This window comes from Entelurus aequoreus, linkage group LG18 (genome assembly GCF_033978785.1).
Source record: "Entelurus aequoreus isolate RoL-2023_Sb linkage group LG18, RoL_Eaeq_v1.1, whole genome shotgun sequence".
Taxonomy (NCBI): domain Eukaryota; kingdom Metazoa; phylum Chordata; class Actinopteri; order Syngnathiformes; family Syngnathidae; genus Entelurus; species Entelurus aequoreus.
Genome location: NC_084748.1, coordinates 36,980,989 through 36,998,737, shown reverse-complemented (window position 1 = coordinate 36,998,737; position 17,749 = coordinate 36,980,989). Strand labels below are relative to the sequence as shown.

The 17,749-nt window shown below is 41.9% G+C and overlaps 2 protein-coding genes across 2 annotated transcripts; both read left to right on the top strand.

Moving 5' to 3' along the window:
* The first annotated feature begins 1,500 nt into the window (after window positions 1-1,500).
* LOC133634105 (zinc finger protein 665-like) lies at window positions 1,501-10,348 on the top strand. The gene is made up of 2 exons (XM_062027109.1): window positions 1,501-1,747; window positions 5,362-10,348. Exon 2 carries the CDS (start codon window positions 5,433-5,435, stop codon window positions 8,160-8,162), a length of 2,730 nt encoding a protein of 909 aa, XP_061883093.1. The 5' UTR covers window positions 1,501-1,747; window positions 5,362-5,432; the 3' UTR covers window positions 8,163-10,348.
* Window positions 8,964-17,169, top strand: gpank1 (G patch domain and ankyrin repeats 1). The gene is made up of 5 exons (XM_062025950.1): window positions 8,964-8,988; window positions 11,489-11,808; window positions 11,880-12,021; window positions 15,313-15,382; window positions 16,660-17,169. The coding sequence occupies exons 1-5, from the start codon at window positions 8,964-8,966 to the stop codon at window positions 17,099-17,101; spliced, it is 999 nt and encodes a 332-aa protein (XP_061881934.1). The 3' UTR covers window positions 17,102-17,169.
* Window positions 17,170-17,749: the final 580 nt, after the last annotated feature.

Genomic DNA, 17,749 nt, shown 5'->3' with positions numbered 1-17,749 from the left:
CTTATGTTTGGCGCTAATAAATTCTTGACCCTAAGACACAGGTGTCCAAACTCAAGGCCCTGGGGCCACATCATTTATGGTGGCCCACAATAAAATGAAAGTATTTTGTATTTTTTAATAAATATATTTAAGTTTTGAAGGGACAAAAAAAATATCTGAAATTGATATTTGATGCAACAAGCTATTCCGAGCCTTTTTTTTGTCATTGAAAGCATTTTCAAAATAAAATACTACACATTTCACAGCAAAAAAATGTTGTTGGTAAACAATGATAGTAATAATAATCATATGAAGGGGCAATTGGGTATAATATGAAGCGGACATCCAAGGGCCCACGCTGAAAATAAGTTTGACTTCATAACTTCACACAGCAGAAGACTCCTATACGGATGTATACTTACGTGTATGCGCATGTGTGGGAATTTTTGAATTGTCCTGTCTAACGATCTTGCATTTTATTTGAGGTCGTTTAAAAGGGTGATTTGTAAAACTAAATTTCAATAAGACAGTAATGGAACTATGTATATAATTTTTTTATTTTGTTTATCCATTTGGAAACGCCACTAGACTTTTTTTAAATAAATTTGAAAAATGAACTTGTCAAACGTAATTTACGACATCCATCCATCCTTTTCCTACCGCTTGTCCCTTTCGGAGCCTATCCCAGCTACGTTCACTATTCATTTGATTTATTTTGAGTTACCCAGAAGTAGTTTTACATGTTTTGGGATCGCATTTAAAACAAACGTAGAAGACCAAGATGAGGATTAGGAAAATATCAAATTTGGGAGCTTTTTCTGACATAATTACCCATTTTCTGACATGATTACAAATTGCAAAGCAACAAAATGCACGCCAAAATATTGACCACCTTAAAACAACTTTTTTTTATTTTATTTTATTATTTTTTTTAATTGAACAACAAATGCACACAAAAGTCAAGGCACTTTCGACATCAGCGAAACATGTCAAGAAAAGAAAACGAAAGCAAATACAGATAGAGTATTAAATAATAATAAATAAATAAACAAAAATAGACAAAAAGGGCTACCTAAATCACTTTAAATGTTTTTAACAAAGATATCAATTTAAGGGCTCTTGTACTCTTAATCATCCTCCAAGATTTGATTGATAATTGTAAACCTTAAAACAACTTGGACGGTTAATATATGTTTTGTACTAACTACTTCTGGGTAAACAAAGTGATAAAAAAATAAAATTCAAATAGCGAATTAGTCTAAGAATTCTACATAATACATTTGGAAAGCGATGGACTTTGTTTAAAAAATGAAAGTTGAAACAGTAACATTGTTTGTTTTTGTAGTGTTGGTGTCAATGGAAAACTGAGTCAAAACAGTGTCTGGCTCCATGACAGGTATTTAAAAAAAAATACAAATACATTTTTAATTATAAGATCAATAACTACAATTTTGATTAAATGCCTATTTCTACTTAAACCGTCAACAACAGTACATGGTTAAAAAAAAACAGCAACAGAAAGCCTCCAGGCCACAGGCAGCGCTGTGGTGCATTTGTCCACTTCATGACCGGAAGTGTTGACGGTGTTTTCCTTCCCACTTCCGTCCAGCGTCTAGGCTCTTGTTGAAAATATTTCAATTACATCAAACATATTGTTCTTTTAGTAACATTCATGCAACTTTGAACGTGTTCGCCACCAAAAAGAGTATTTCGGCTCTGAAGTGACTGTCAAGACCGGCTGCTGGCTCGCGTAATCCAGCTCGATGTGGTGAGTTTGCGTCTCTTCTGTAACACAACTTGACACAACATGTATTAAACATATCTTTATGTGGGGCAGTTTTATGCCGAATAAAGTTGATTTATTTAGCTGTGTCGTCACACTTAACTGTTGACTTAGTTTGAAATGGGAAATCAAAATCCTCATAATGCAGTGAGATGAAAGTAGATTTGTATTCCTTTTGCAAGTCAATGTAGATATAATACCATAATGTAACAATGTATCTTTGCTTTTTGAGAACATGGGTGGTTGAAATGCATTCATGTAAGCATTAGTGGCACAATCTAATGAGGTCCAAGACATGGAAAATACAAAGTTTTATATATATATATATATATATATATATATATATATATATATATATATATATATATATATATATATATATATATATATATATATATATATATATATATAGGGCTGTGAATCTTTTGGTGTCCCACGATTCGATTCAATATCGATTCTTGGGGTCACGATTCGATTCTAAATCGATTTTTTTTTTCAATTCAACACGATTCTCGATTCAAAAACGATTTTTTTTTCCCAATTCAAAAGGATTCTCTATTCATTCAATACATAGGATTTCAGCAGGATCTACCCCAGTCTGCTGACATGCAAGCAGAGTAGTAGATTTTTGTAAAAAGCTTTTATAATTGTAAAGGACAATGTTTTATCAACTGATTTTCTTTTTTACGTGGCTCACCTTCGACAGCATCTTTTACCTGTCATCTTTATTGTACCAGTAGATTGTACTGCTTCCATAGCGAGTCTAAGATATAAGTTAGAACTGTACGCTACCTTGTATTAGAAATGGCAACAGCGTAGGATGAGTGCCCCACAACAAGAGGATAGAGAAAAAGAAGGAGCTTATTGACTATGGCATGGACTACAATGGCGGACATGTGCACATTTTTGGGACTTCAGATCCCAAATACACATCAGAAGGTACCAACAAGTAAGAAAAGTTGGTTTTGCATAATACTGCGAAACAAAACGCCAGATAATCTCTCCTAATAGGTGCCATTTTGGGGTACTTATATACACAACATAATAATATGGATGTTGAAGCACAGTACATCTGACTATGGTAGCCATAATGCTCTGCCTCCATCAAGCAGTGCAGCTTTGTCGCTTACTGAAGTCGTACTAAAACATTTTGACAGATTTTTGAGCGCCAAGTGTAATGTTCTATATTCTCAATGAATCATCAAAGTTTTGGGCTTGCTTGCTAACCAGTACTACTAGCGTCATTTATTGATCAGGCGTCAGTCAACCTGCAGTCCACACGTATCTCTTATGTGACTGCCATCTACTGGTCACACTTATCATTACATCATGTACCAAAAAAAAAATTTGCTTTGAAGTCGGTAAGCACAACCAGAATCAATCTGTACATAAGGCGCACCGGGTTATAAGGCGCACTGTCGATTTTGGAGAATATTAAAGGATTTTAAGCACCTTTTAGTCCGAAAAATACAGTACTCTCAATCATTTTTGCCCTCAAATTTCTCCTGCGTCGTAGTAATTATTTTGTGAATTTGTAAACATGAACAAAAACAATAAAAAGTATATATATATTTTTTAAAAAATATAAATCTTAACCTTATCACTCTAATATCGATCATAAACTGATACTACTCTTGGAATTGACACCACCGCATGGATCGATCCGCCCTCTTACATTTTGTGTACTGACTGACAATGCTGACACACCCACAGTTGTTGTTATATTTTCCTCTCCTTAACTCTGATTAATCTACTTACCAATTGCCGGGTAATAACTGTTGACTTTCTGCTGTATAATCTACCTTTTATTAGCATGCCTGCTTCTGCTTGCTCTAGATTTTTCAATTTGATTTGATTTTTATTTTGGCCTTCTTGTAATTTTCTTGTAGGGAACTGCACTTTTTTTTGGAATCGTTCACAATCATTATTAAAGACATGAATACGGAATTTATTTTTTTTAATACATTTAACTTGTAAATAAACAATAAATAAGTCTGCTTACAACAGAGCCATGGGAGGTCCTCTATTGCGCCCATAAAACCCAATAAATAACCATCCAAAAACCGCTAACAATACTCCATTTACATTTCGTGACTTGAATATTTACCAAGTATTAGTGATGTTATTTTAAGCGCTAACGCAGACAAACTTTTTATGGCGGCGCCGTGATCACTAGCGTGTGTGCCAATGACATTGTCGACTAGTGAGCTGCTTCCTTGCTAGTGGAAGTTTATTGTAGATCATAAATCAAAATAAAAAATAAAAAATGAAGGATGAGGATGTGTTCTGACAAATTGGTACACTTTGACAGCCAATTTAGACTCAGGATTTGGCGAGGTAAGATGTGAAAAGACGCTTGGTTTCACCACCCATTTTCTTTGCGAAGATTATGAGTCATTCTTCACCTAAACTGAAATGTAACAATATCCTATTAGTCGGCAGCCTAATGATAGCAGACATTGTACAGTAAGTGATGTTTTATTATGTTTGTTGACTCTCATTAAGTCTGCAGTGAGTTGTTCTCAGTTATGTTGTTGTGGGGAAAAAAACGAACATCGCAATGCGTTTTTTAGAATAACGCGCCGCATATTCTTAAAATGTGCAAAATACGTAAATATTGAATGTTTTTATAATTGTGCCTGTTACTACATTACATATATACTCACTTACACCATGTATATACAACACTAATGGAAATGTTTGGATTTTTTTTAAGGGAGTTATAGGCAGAATACAGTGACTACCTTATGCTCCATTGTAAGCTGACCTTTGATCGCATTTATTTACTATTTAGAATGCATAAAAATAAGAAAAACATATGTGTTCTTGTCTCACATAAGGATGGTGAATGAGAGGCACAATTCCAAAGGAGCGCAGTTCCCCTTTAAAGCACTTTGAATTGCCTTTTGCACAAATTGTCCTCTATAAATAAACTTGCCTTTCCTTGCCTTGATAAAGATACTTAGGAATTGATTTTATTTGCTGTAATGGAGGTGATTATTATGATCTTGGGGGAGCGCTTCTGCACAGTGTAGGGAGAAACCTTACTAGCTGCTAGCAGGTCAGCTGGGGGACTAAAAATAAATACAATATTAGCCAGAGGGAATAGACGTCAAAAGGCATAAATTGGCAATGGCGATTAAGCACTTTTTCAAGAAAATGCTTAAAAACACTGAAATGTTAGCGTAAAGATTGCAAACTGCCTATTTATCAGTTGTTGAGGAAATGTATTAAAATATAAATTAAATTTAAAGTACCTGCATTTGACCCATCACCTTTGCTCACTCCCTGGGGTGAGGGGAGCAGTGGGAAGCAGCAGTGGCCGCGCCCGGGAATCATTTTTGGTGATTTAACCCCTGATTCCAACCCTTGGTGCTGAGTGCCAATGGGTCCCATTTTTATAGTCTTTGGTATGACTCGGCCGGGGTTTGAACTAACAACCTACCGATTTCAGGGCGGACACTCTAACCACTAGGCCACCGAGTAGGTCATAAATGACTTCATGTTATAAAAAGACAAATACAACCCTTAAAGACGCCTGGTGCTCTCTGCAGTTGCGTACACAGAGTTGAAATAACTCATGTTTTTGTCCTGTTTAGTGTTGTCTTCACGCCCGACTGAGATGAAGCATCAGAAGACCGAGTAGGACGCCGTAAAAAAAGCACTAAAGATGGGTGAAGTGACTCAAGCTGCTGATGACGGGGCGAAGCAATCCTCCCTTCCAGAACCGCTGCTCATCATCCTGGCCCCGCCTCCACCTTTCCTCCCTTTGGCGGACGACCAGAGCACTTTTTGGCACAAGTGGCTCAAAGCCTTCGAGCGCTACCTGAGGGCGCTCGGCGAAGAGCAGCTGACCGACTCCAGTAAATGCGCACTTTTACAGAACTGCCTCGGCCAAGACGGTCAGCACGTCTTCGCGGCGCTGGTCCCGCAGGACACCTCGTACGCGGCAGCCATCGCGGCGCTGACCGCCTACTTCAGCGGCGATCTCGGCTCTCAGGCGAGCTTGCTCCGCTTCCATCAGAGAGCCCAGATCACCGACGAGAGCGCCGAGCAGTTTGTGTGCGCCTTGGAGGCTCTGCTGGCTCCTTTCGACTGCGGCGCCTCGCACGATGAGCTGATCCTGAGTCAGCTGATTGAAAAAACCAAGTGGCCGAAACTCCGAGAGCGGCTGCGCTCGCAAAGGGAAACGCTGACGTTGGCCGCGGCTTTGCAGATCGCTAAAGCGGTGGAGTCTGCCATGAATGATGATGACGAGGATGTGAAGCCTCCGGTCCAACGACGTAAAAGCGGAAGACATCGGAAGGTCAAATTTGAGCCCGACGACAGCGGCTCTTCGTCGCGTCTCATAAAGCAAGAGGAAAGCTCAGATGAAGCAAACGGCGACGAAGACCCGGCTCCCAAAAGACGTCGTACATGTCCGGTGTGCATGGACAGACACTTCCCCAACATGCACAAGCTGGCCCGACACATGAGGACGCACACCAACGAGAAACCCTTCAGCTGCCCCGTCTGCGGCACGCTCTTCAGCCAGTCCTACCACATGACCCGGCACATGCGGGTGCAGCACAACGCCGCCCAGCACGTGTGCCCCGTGTGCTGCGACAGCTTCAAGAGCATGGAAGAGCTGAAGAACCACAAGAGGGCGCACGTCCCGCAGGTCCTTCTGTGTCCTTACTGTCCCGAGAGGTTCCCGGACGACGACGCCTTTTTAAGCCACGTCGAAACCCACACGGAGAAGAAGCGGGAAGGCGACACGCCCGTAGAAGCGATGGCGTCTTCTAAAGAGGACGTAGAGGAAAAGGACAAAATTGAGCCGGCCGCTTGGAAGGAGACGTCTTCTCTTGTCGGCGCCACCGGCGCCTGCAAGAAGAGCCACGTGTGCTCCATGTGCAACTCCAGCTTCAACCGGGCCGGCAAGCTCGCCCGACACTATCGGACGCACACCAAGGAGAAACCCTTCCGGTGTCCCGTCTGCTCGCTCAGCTTCAGCGAGTCGTACCACATGACCCGGCACCAGCGGCAGAAGCACGGGCTGCGGCCGTACACCTGTGCCAAGTGCGGCAAGACCATGGGCACCTGGCAGGAGCTGAAAAAGCACCGCACGACTCACTCGGCTAAAAGACTGACGTGTCCCGCCTGCAAGGAGTGCTTCAAAAACAAAGCCCTCTTGGAGAGTCACCTCAAGTCCCACACGGAGATCCCGTCAGACCCGCACTCGCTCATCTGCACCGAGTGCGGGAAAGTGTTTGGCCGCATGTACCACCTGAAGAGGCACATCATGGCGCATCGCAAGGCGGGCAACGGCGAATGCTACACCTGCGCCGAGTGTCACAGGAGCTACGCCTTTGCGGAGGACCTCAAAAAACACCTGAGGAAGCACGCCAAGGAGAACAGCGGAACGTGTCCGAGATGCGACCAGAAGTTCGGCAGCCGGGAGGAGCTGGAGGCGCACATGGTGGCTCATAAGACCAGCTACCTGTGCAGCGTCTGCGGGAAGAAGTTCAAGGTGGAGTACGCCCTGAAAAAGCACGAGCAGAAGCACAAAGAGGCGCACTACTATTGCACCTTGTGCGACAAGAGTTTCAGCAAGCTGTCGCACTACAAGCGGCACGAGGCGGTGCACGACCGGCGTGAATGCAGATGTCCGCACTGCGACTGCATCTTTCTCAAGCTCACGGCCCTGAAGTATCACCTCCAGACGCACACCGAGGAGAGACCCCACCAGTGCACCTGGTGCGTGGAGACCTTCGAGGACAAGGAGAGCCTGGAGCTGCACTGCCTCAAGCACAGGAAGTTCCGGAAAGAGCGCCCGTACCACTGCACCCGCTGCGACCACGCCTTCGCCACGCTGGCGGAGCTCACCGAGCACATGGGCGACCACGGCGGGCAGCCGCCGCTCAACTGCGAGATCTGCGGCCGCACCTTCCTCAACCGCAGCAAGCTGGAGAGGCACCTGAGCATCCACACGGGCGAGCGGCCGCACCTGTGCGCGCACTGCGGCAACGGCTTCCCGTCGGCCGCCGGCCTCAAGCAGCACGTGCACATCCACACGGGCGAGAAGCCCTTCTCGTGTCCGCAGTGTGCCAAGTCCTTCAGCTCGGCCAGCGGGCTGCGGCTGCACGGCCGGAAGCACACGGAGGCCCCGCGCCGGTTCGAGTGCCCCGACTGCGGTCGGACGTACGGACGCATGACTGAGCTGAAGATGCACCAGCGCTACCACATGGGGGACAAGCCTTTCTCCTGCACGTACTGCAGCAAAAGCTTTGTCAGCAAACACAAGCTGATGGTTCACACTCGCGTCCACACGGGCGAGAGGCCGTACTCGTGTCCCCACTGCGGACAGACTTTCACACAGACCGGAGACAGGAACAGACACATCAATAAGTTCCACTCGTGAGTCGTGACGAGACTTGAGATGGGAGTTTAAATGGATGCTCGCATGACTTTTCTTTGCCTAAACAAGCATGCTTGTTCAATTGTAGACTCTGGGTGAGAATGTGAGCACGGATGCTTATTTTTCTTTGTGCACTGTGATTGGCTGGTGAGCAATTCAGTCTAGCCCAGGGCAGCTGTGGCTACAAATGTAGCTTACCACCACCAGGTGAGAATGAATGATGGGTTCCCACTTCTCTGTGAGCGCTTTGAGTATCTAATGATAGAAAAGCGCGATATAAAATCCATCCATCCATCCATTTTCTACCGCTTATTCCCTTCGAGGTCGCGGGGGGCGCTGGAGCCTATCTCAGCTACAATCGGGCGGAAGGCAGGGTACACCCTGGACAAGTCGCCACCTCATCGCAGGGATATAAAATATAATCCGTTATTATTATTATCCCACCTGCCTGTGATAGACTCCAGCTCAGCCCTGACAAAGATAAGCGGTAGGGAATATAGGGGGAACAAAAGTCACTTTTCAACCATCATTTAAATCACCACAGGGATCTATATCGTGCCCACACCCCCTGAGAAAGGGGTACAGTGGTACCTCAACTTTGTTTTGAGATAAGAGCTGTCTCTCGACAAACTGTTATGCTTGAAGTCGCAAACAAAAATTTGAGTGTCAGGCATCCCCGCAATTAGTAGGCATCACAGAACGATCCCACCAAAACATCCGGTTTATTTGCTAGCATTGGCTTAGAGCAGTGGTTCTTCTTTTTCCCCACCTCAGAAAACACACGGCTCTCCAAGTACCGCTATAATGACCAACCTTAAAATGCAGTGTAGTAGGCTTAAATAGTCATTATTACAAGGCAGAGGTTTTATTTAACAAGTATATTTAATATTTTTGACCACTGTCACGTTGCACACAGTTTGAACAGTAACACTGTGTTTGAATTTAGAAAAATAAAACACTGTACTTTAAGCAAGTGTGTCTTTGGCGTACCACCGAGAATCACTGGCTTCGAGCTGAGCGACATAACTTAGTTTTTCCAAGCGTGTGAAGGACAGTGCTGAGAAGAATTGGATGATATCCATTTAATTAAAGAAATTAATCATCAAAATCCCCATACTGAAGCAGGGTGAATCACGCCCGTCAAGAATGTTAAAACATTTATCGGTGAAAATATGGAGAAGCTGCTGATGGTGTGTTTGATGGAGAAGCAGCTGAAAAGGATATACCTTTGAAGTCCATGCTGTACATTATTATTAAATTAATTCATAAAACTACTTACATAGTATTGTTTTTATACAATATTTATTATCTAAAGTTTGTTTTTATTTTTAAAAGGCATGTTTTGGATTTTATTAATGGCGAGATGTTGACTTGAGATACAAGTGTTGTGAGTTAAGAGCGTCGTTACAGAACCGATTAAGATCGTGAGTTGAGGTACTGCTGTACTAATAGAAATAGGTGCACTAATTTAGGAGCCTCTACAATGGAAATGCAATAAAATGCCCAACTGAACTAAAGGTGTATGAAGACGAAATTGTAAACATTTGAGGACTAGAAAGCATTTGTTGTCATGAAGATGGAAAAAAAGTTGTTTCTCTCCCGTCTCAGGGATTGTTGAGCCCAAAACTACTTCTTGTTTAATGGACTGCCTTTCACAAGTAGGATTAAAAAAGGCCCATAAAAAGTGAACAAACTAGTACTTTTTGGTGGAAACAAAGCAGAACAATTGTGGTCGCTGATTACTTTGGTGTTACAAAAAAATGACACGTTTTTCAAAAGTTGAACCCAAAAATAGCTTTGGTTACTTTTTGATTCATCATTTTATTACTTGTCTATTTTTTGCTTCTCTGTGCAAAAAAAAAAGAAAAAAAGTTGTGCTGCTTTAACATCATGCTAACACTGATTTTGATAGTTTCACTTTTTTCCTGTTTCATCTACAAACCAGGCTTTTGTTAAGCGACATTTTGACACAAAGTGGACTTTTTAGTTGTGAAATGTGAGAATTATGAATTGTAGTGTGAAAATGATGCACGTGTTTACATCTGTTGTTGAACCACTTGTTTAATAAACTACCAATTGTAGAGAGAGAGGCTGATAATATTATTGAAGCCGACTTCAGTTTTGTTGTTTTGCTTAAAATGTCATATTTGTACGATGCTTGAACTGTGTTTCTACTTTAATAGGTGAAAAAAAAAGGGAAATTTGTTTTTGTACGACCAAAAAAAGATTTGCAAACCAAATAGATTTTTTTTTCAAACAAGAAAAATTGATAGTGTTTTATTTTATCAAAAAAAGATGAATTTGTAATATAAATAAATAATTAATTAATACAAAAAGTTTAGCAGCAAATCTTTTTTTTATGGTTGCAACTTAACTTCAACCTTGTGGGCGGGGCGTTTTCTCAATAATATGTTAGAGTGCTTTTTATTGGTCAGTCTCGGATGATCACGTGACTGCGGACTACTTCCACCTTTAACGTAGTAAGAGGGGAAACTTGTGGACGATACCGACTAATAAAAAGGCTTTTGACATTTTGTTCACAAAATTGAAGTTAAATTGCAACCAAACAATTTTCAACTAAAATATTTTAACCAGCAAAAACTGTGTATATTTTTTTGTTTAAAATATATGTATATTTTTATGTGTTTTATGTTGGTTAAAAAAAAACACACATTTCTTACCATACCACCTGTATTTGGAATGACCACCATTCATTGCAAGGGTCGCCTTGAGCCCAGCAGGGGGCAGCCTGCATCTTTGAGGTTCTTCCCTATTACGCCGACTCAACTCCAGCTCGCTAGGGGGCAGCACTCATCTTCGTCGTTTAAGAACGCCAAAACGCTCTGTTTACCTCGGTAGGAAAAAAAAACACCCTAGCTAACAGCGTCGTGTCGGTGCGTTCTCTCTCTTGATTTAATACATATTATACTTCATTAAACGTGGAAATAATGATGATAATACCTCTCAATGTGAAGATAAAAAGGTAATTCAAGTAAGAATTTGAAAGCTCACTCTTAACGTGGGTTACTCCTACAGTCACGCTATTAAGCATTAAGCTAGCTCTTGTTTTTGCTGGACACTATCCATCCCATTTTCTACCGCTTGTCCCGTTCGGGGTCGCGGGGGGTTGTGGACGAAACTATTTTGTCACATTTAAATCAAAAATAGTCATTATTTGTGTCGTCAAACCCATTGACGTTAGCTCGTTGCCACTCGTAAAATGAAAACTAATAGGGCTACGTAACTGAACGAGCAATAATTGAGCATGTCTGGCTTAAGGCTTCACACCTGCGAGAAAGCAGGATGTGTTCTGTATTAAGACGTTTCAGCCGTCACGTGGTCCATCGAGTGCACTTGCAGCGGAAACGAAGCAAGGCAGTTCTACGAACATGTGACCAGAGATGTCAAAGTAGAAGAAGGGACGTTCAGAACACAATGTGGACGACGGCACCACAGAAGACCCACGGGTTCCAGCAGGAGAAGCAGGGCTGCAGACACCCCAAGAAGAGAGGTTGCTCAAGGGCACATCATCAGCAACACAGCCCGGTCCTCTGAGCTTCAGGGTCTCAAGCTGCTACGTTGTGCCCAAGAAGGCGACCTTGGTGCGGTCAGAGACCTGCTGTCCAAAGGGGTGGACATCAACTTCCAGGTGCATTACTCAACAATTAGTGGGATTTTGTAAAATTTGAGAAATAATGTACTTTTTTTTCTTTCGTCCAGGATACTTTTTTCTGGACAGGCTTGATGTGTGCAAGCTGGTCAGGACAAAGAGCTGTGGTGAGGCTGCTGCTGGAGCAAGGAGCTGCGTGGGTGGGCGTAGTCGACACTCGGGGTCGGGATGCCCGAGATCTGGCCTTTGAGGGTAGGAAGGGCATTGCACTTTAAAGGGGACCTGCATTTTTCTTTTAATTTGCCCCTTCATTCACATCCTTATCTAAGACACAAACATGTATGTTTATCTTTTTTTTTTATTGCATTCTAAATAGCTAGAAAAAGTCAGCTAAAAGTACAGATGTCCGATAATGGCTTTTTTGCCGATATTGTCCAACTCTTAATTACCGATTCCGATATCAACCGATACTGATGTATACAGTCGTGGATTAACACATTATTATGCTTAATTTTGTTGTGATGCCCCGCTGGATGCATTAAACAATGTAACAAAGTTTTCCATAATAAATCAACTCAAGTAATGGAAAAAATGCCAACATGGCACTGCCATATTTATTATTGAAGGTCACAAAGTGCATTATTTTTTTTAACATGCCTCAAAACAGCAGCTTGGAATTTGGGACATGCTCTCCCTAGAGAGCATGAAGGGAGTTGTGGGTGGGGGGGGGTGTATATTGTAGCGTCCGGGAAGAGTTAGTGCTGCAAGTGGTTCTGGGTATTTGTTCTGTTGTGTTTATGTTGTGTTACGGTGCGGATGTTCTCCCGAAATGTGCGAATGTTCTCCCGAAATGTATTTGTCATTCTTGTTTGGTGTGGGTTCACAGTGGGGCGCATATTTGTAAAAGTGTTAAAGTTGTTTATACGGATCACCCTCAGTGTGACCTGTATGGCTGTTGACCAAGTATGCTTGCATTCACTTGTGTGTGTGTGAAAAGCCGTAGATATTATCTGATTGGGCTGGCATGCTAAGGCAGTGCCTTTAAGGTTTATTGGCGCTCTGTACTTCTCCCTATGTCCGTGTACCACTCCGTACAGCGAGGTTTAAAAAGTCATACATTTTACTTTTTGAAAACGATACCGATAATTTCCGATATTACATTTTAAAGCATTTATCGGCCGATAATATCGGCAGTCCGATATTATCGGACATCTCTAGCTAAAATATATAGATGTGTATATACGAAGGTCCTGGGTTCAATCCTGGGCTCGGGATCTTTCTGTGTGGAGTTGGCATGTTCTCCCCGTGACTGCGTGGGTTCCCTCCGGGTACTCCGGCTTCCTCCCACCTCCAAAGACATACACCTGGGGATAGGTTGATTGGCAACACTAAATTGGCCCTAGTGTGTGAATGTTGTCTGTCTGTCTGTGTTGGCCCTGTGATGAGCTGGCGACTTGTCCAGGGTGTACCCCGCCTACCGCCTGAATGCTGCTGAGATAGGCTCCAGTGACCCCGAAAGGGACAAGCGGTATAAAATGGATGGATATATACAGTGCTCTAAAAACCTCTACAAAGGTTATATATACATGCTGTAAGTATATATTACATGTACTTACAGGCACTTTCATAATAACGTGTATTTTGCTCATTTCAAGCATATGGCGGCATATTAATTTCACAGACGCATCACAACATTCGCGTTTCCCTCCAACAACAACCACTATTAATGATGGCAGACTTCATGAGAGACAACAAAGACTACTTTGGGACCAAAACATTTATTTTTGAGCCGGAATATAATGAGGATGAGCTAAGAGTTTAAGAAGCTGTGTGCTAAACAGATTAACCTCTTAAGGCCCAAGCTGTTTGTTTACATGCTTTTTTTTTATTTCTCTTTGCTATTTGGGCTTATTGGACCCTAATTAGAATAAAAACTAAGAATCATCTTTTGATATGATGTACTTAATCCATAAGTACACAAATGTGTACTTCATGTTTAGTGACGTGCTAATTCTTATTTTTACACTTTTTTTCCCAAATTCCATTGTATGTTATACTCTTCTGACACCACCAGATGGCAGTATAAGTGTCCACATAAGCGACCATAAGACCCCAATTCAGTAGTGTACACAATTTTTGAAATAAGAGCTAAAAGGTGCTGTCCATGCATGTGGCCACTAAGGCCTTTAGAAAACACTAAGCATCATGTAGCAGTATTAAGTGCCAAACAAGAAGTACAAACTATGAACATAATAAAACAATCGCTTACTGTACAATGTCTGATCTCACTGAAATGCCGACTGATGGGATGTTTATATCTTCCCACTTAGATGAAGAATTACCGTATTTCCTTGAATAGCCGCAGGGGCGCTAATTAATTTAAAACCTCTTCTCACTCCTGCGGTTACCAAAACCATGCGGAATGAGCAAGCATGCTCTAATTATTTTAAAACCTCTTCTCACTCCGGCGCATACCTTATCATTAAAAACACATTTAATAAAAAAAACGTTATTATGATCTTACCTTTACTTGTAGATGGGTCCATGTGCAGCTGCTTCTGATCAAAGGCAGTCTTTCTCATCTTTCTTCAATTTTAAAAGTCTCTGGAGATATTCCTTTAATTATTACCTCCTGCTTCGATTGAAAGTCCAGTTTAGAAAACGGTTTTATTTTAGATATGTAATCCTCCATGTTAAAAGTGCAAGCAAACAATTGCTGCATGCTTGCTGCTTGTTGTCTTCTTCTGCAGTACCTGTCTCCTGCAGTACTGGTAGTCGCAAGAAGGATCACTAGCGCCCTCTACCTCCTGGAGGCGGGAGTCATTTAATGACTCATATTTGACCCGGCGGAAGTGCCAAGCATGCGCTAATTATTTTGCGAAACGAGTTTGACCCGGCTGTAATTCTAGGCAGGCGAATACTATATTCCCGGCGCCAATTCAAGGAAATACGGTAATCATAATCCTGTGCCACAATAATAAAGTGCCGCAAACGAGCATCTTTATGTGTTTTTTTTCTCCATCTCTGGGTCTAAGTTGATTGTCAAATTGTGTCCACAACCTTCTATTTTCCAGGTGAGAGGCATGATTTATAATCTAGAATTAAATTTCACCAACTCGGAGGCGAGGCAGCAGCTCACAGGCTGAATATGTAGATATAGCAGCATAAGCTATTTAGCTCTCAGTGATCACGGCTCGACTAGAAATAGTTTGTCTGTGTTGGCGCTTATAATAACTATATTGCTAGTACTTGGTTAATATTCAGGTCACAACATGTAAATGGAGTTTTGTTGACGCCTTTTAGATGTTTTTTCAGAGGGCTCTATAGGCAGAATAGTGTAGTGAACAGTGTGGGCTGAGTTGATAGCCACCTTGTACTTGCCGTATTTTATGACTTAAAATCCATAAAAAAAAGAAAACGTGTTCTTGTCTAACATAGCGATTGTGAATGATAGGCAAAATTCCTCCAAAAAGTGCTGGTATCCCTTTAATTTAATGATTTGCAGTGGTTATATTAACTAATGATATGTTCTTCCTCACTCAGCGGGTCACAGAGGCGTGTTGGAAGAGCTGGACAACTACGGGAGAAGTCCTTCTCCACCCAGACAAAACAGGTTAGCTTTTCTTGACAAGCAGTTGTCCACTCATTAGTTCATTTGCATAGTATTGCCTCTGCCGTTTGTTCTTATTTAAGATGATCTTTTGCAGTGCGGGGAGGCATTTAGTAAGGTTTTTTTTCCACTTTTGTCAACACTTAGAATTTTTTTATTTATTTAATTGATTTCATTGCAAAAGTGTGACTCATTCTGTGATATTATGTGTACCCTTTGTTTCATTTGACCTTATAATGGCCAGGGACATTGAACTTAACTGCAGAGAGTACTAAGTGTTTATTATGCTCAGAGTTTTATTGGTACAACATTTCTTTTTTCATAGATAAATGGGCTCAGGGTTGCACAATATAGATGATATACGATACATTTAGCCGACAATAGAGCTTTTAATACTATTGTCATATCATGATAATTCATGCTGATGAGACATTCTTGCTGTGTCGCGCAAATTTGAAAACATCAAGCGAACAAAGGCGTCCTCAACGTGACTGTCTTTCCACACTGCAGCTTCTAAATCACTAATCCTCACCTCAATGGCGGCATATATACTGTTTATTACAAGTATGCACTATCACTAGAGGACTCAAGGACAAGAAATAGCTAAACATGCTACACTACTATATACACCGTAGGAGGATACAAACAGCCATGCTAATCACTAAGCAAAAGCTCTTGAATGAAAACCGGGGTGGATCGATACAATATCAACAGTAACAGTGTCAGAATATGGTTGATACTGCAGTGATTCACCTTCACCGTAATCTGAACACAAAGTGAAGCACCACCCACCTCTGAACAAGCGTGCAGAAGGTGTTTGCTGCAAGGATGTCTGCTCTTCTCACGGCGAAAAATAGTCCTTTCTTGTCTGGAGAACAACTTGCTATGGCTTTGAACCTGGTATTTCCACAAGGTCGCCTTTCCTTGGTCCATTTCTGCTCTCTTGAGGCTCATCAGTAGCGACTGAACAGCGGCCAAGTTCCCCCGATAAGGCACGGCACAAGGGTCAAAACGGACACGTGTGCGTTAATTGCGTGTTAAAAAAATGAGTGCCGTTATTGACATTTCTTTGACAGCCCTAATAAATACATAAGGCGGACTGACAATTTTTGAGAAAACGAAAGGATTTGAAGTGTGCCTTATAGATTAAAAATTTTGTACTGAAAATTGGTACCGTTGAGTAGCAAATGTGAACGGTACCCAAACCTACTTAGCACAGTAGTTAATATGATGTCGATACAAATGACTTTATTTCATGTTGTTTTCTGTCTATCCCGCAGTGCTCTGCAGCCTCAGTGGTGCAATGAATGTCACTCCAGTTACACCGGCAGCCCGTCCTCCCATTTCTCCTCCACGCTGCATCAATTCAGTCAGCAGCGGCCCCCACCCGCACCCTATTTCTGCCTCCCCGCCTCCTCCAACAGCTACAAGATGATGCTCAGAAGCGGCTGGCAGCCCGGCAGGGGGCTCGGCCCGGAGGGCGAGGGGCCCAAACTGCCAGTGGCGACCGTCCTGAAGAGAGACCACAAAGGCCTCGGTTACGGGAAGACGAAAAGACCCCGAGTTACTCACTTCAAAGCCGGGGACCGGGACGCGGTGAAAGGACACCGTGCAGAGAAAGCGGTGAAGGGAAGGAGAGGGAAGACGAAAGAGGAAAGTCGGATAAATGAACTAAAGGACAAGAACTGGGAAAGAGATTTCCGTGCTTCTTTTTATCTCTGATGTTTGTAGTTTTCCTGCACTGCAAAAACTGAAATCTAAGTAAGATTAAATATCTCAAATAAGGGTGATACTTGCTGATTTTCTGTCTGATAAGATAATTCTTCTCACCAAGCAGATTTTATGTTAGAGTGTTTTACTTGTTTCAAGAGTTTTGGTCCTAAATGATCTCAGTAAGATATTACAGCTCGTTGATGACCTAGATTGAGTAAAACATGCTTGAAACTAGAATATCAACTGTTGCAAAGCTGTGTCATCAACACTCACAAGCATAAAACTACCTTTTTAAAGTAATAATTTCATATTTCAAGCATGAAAAAAAAAAAAAATCATGACTTTGACACAATTGTGTCTCATATTAAAACGGATGACAGCCAAATGGACTTTGCTGTTTTATTTTCAATGAAAGAATAGAAAAAAACGTACTCATATAGTAGTACAGTTTTTATTAGTGAGAATACACTTATTTTAAGGTATTTTTGGGTTCATTGAGGTTAGCTAATTTTACTTGTTTTGGAAAGTCTTGACAAGCCAAATTTTCTTGTTCTATTGGCAGATAATTTTGCTTAGTTCAAATTAAATACCCCTAATTTTTTTTTGTTCTTGTTTTTTCAAAAAACCTATGACAGCATACAAAATGACTCACTGACA

Coding starts and splice junctions, on each gene's coding strand:
- LOC133634105 (XM_062027109.1), top strand. CDS start 5,433: ATGGGTGAAGTGACTCAAGCTGCTGATGACGGGGCGAAGCAATCCTCC.
- gpank1 (XM_062025950.1), top strand. CDS start 8,964: ATGACCAACCTTAAAATGCAGTGTA. Junction 8,989..11,488: donor CAACCTTAAAATGCAGTGTA/GTAGGCTTAAAT, acceptor AAGACGTTTCAG/CCGTCACGTGGTCCATCGAG. Junction 12,022..15,312: donor CCGAGATCTGGCCTTTGAGG/GTAGGAAGGGCA, acceptor TTCCTCACTCAG/CGGGTCACAGAGGCGTGTTG.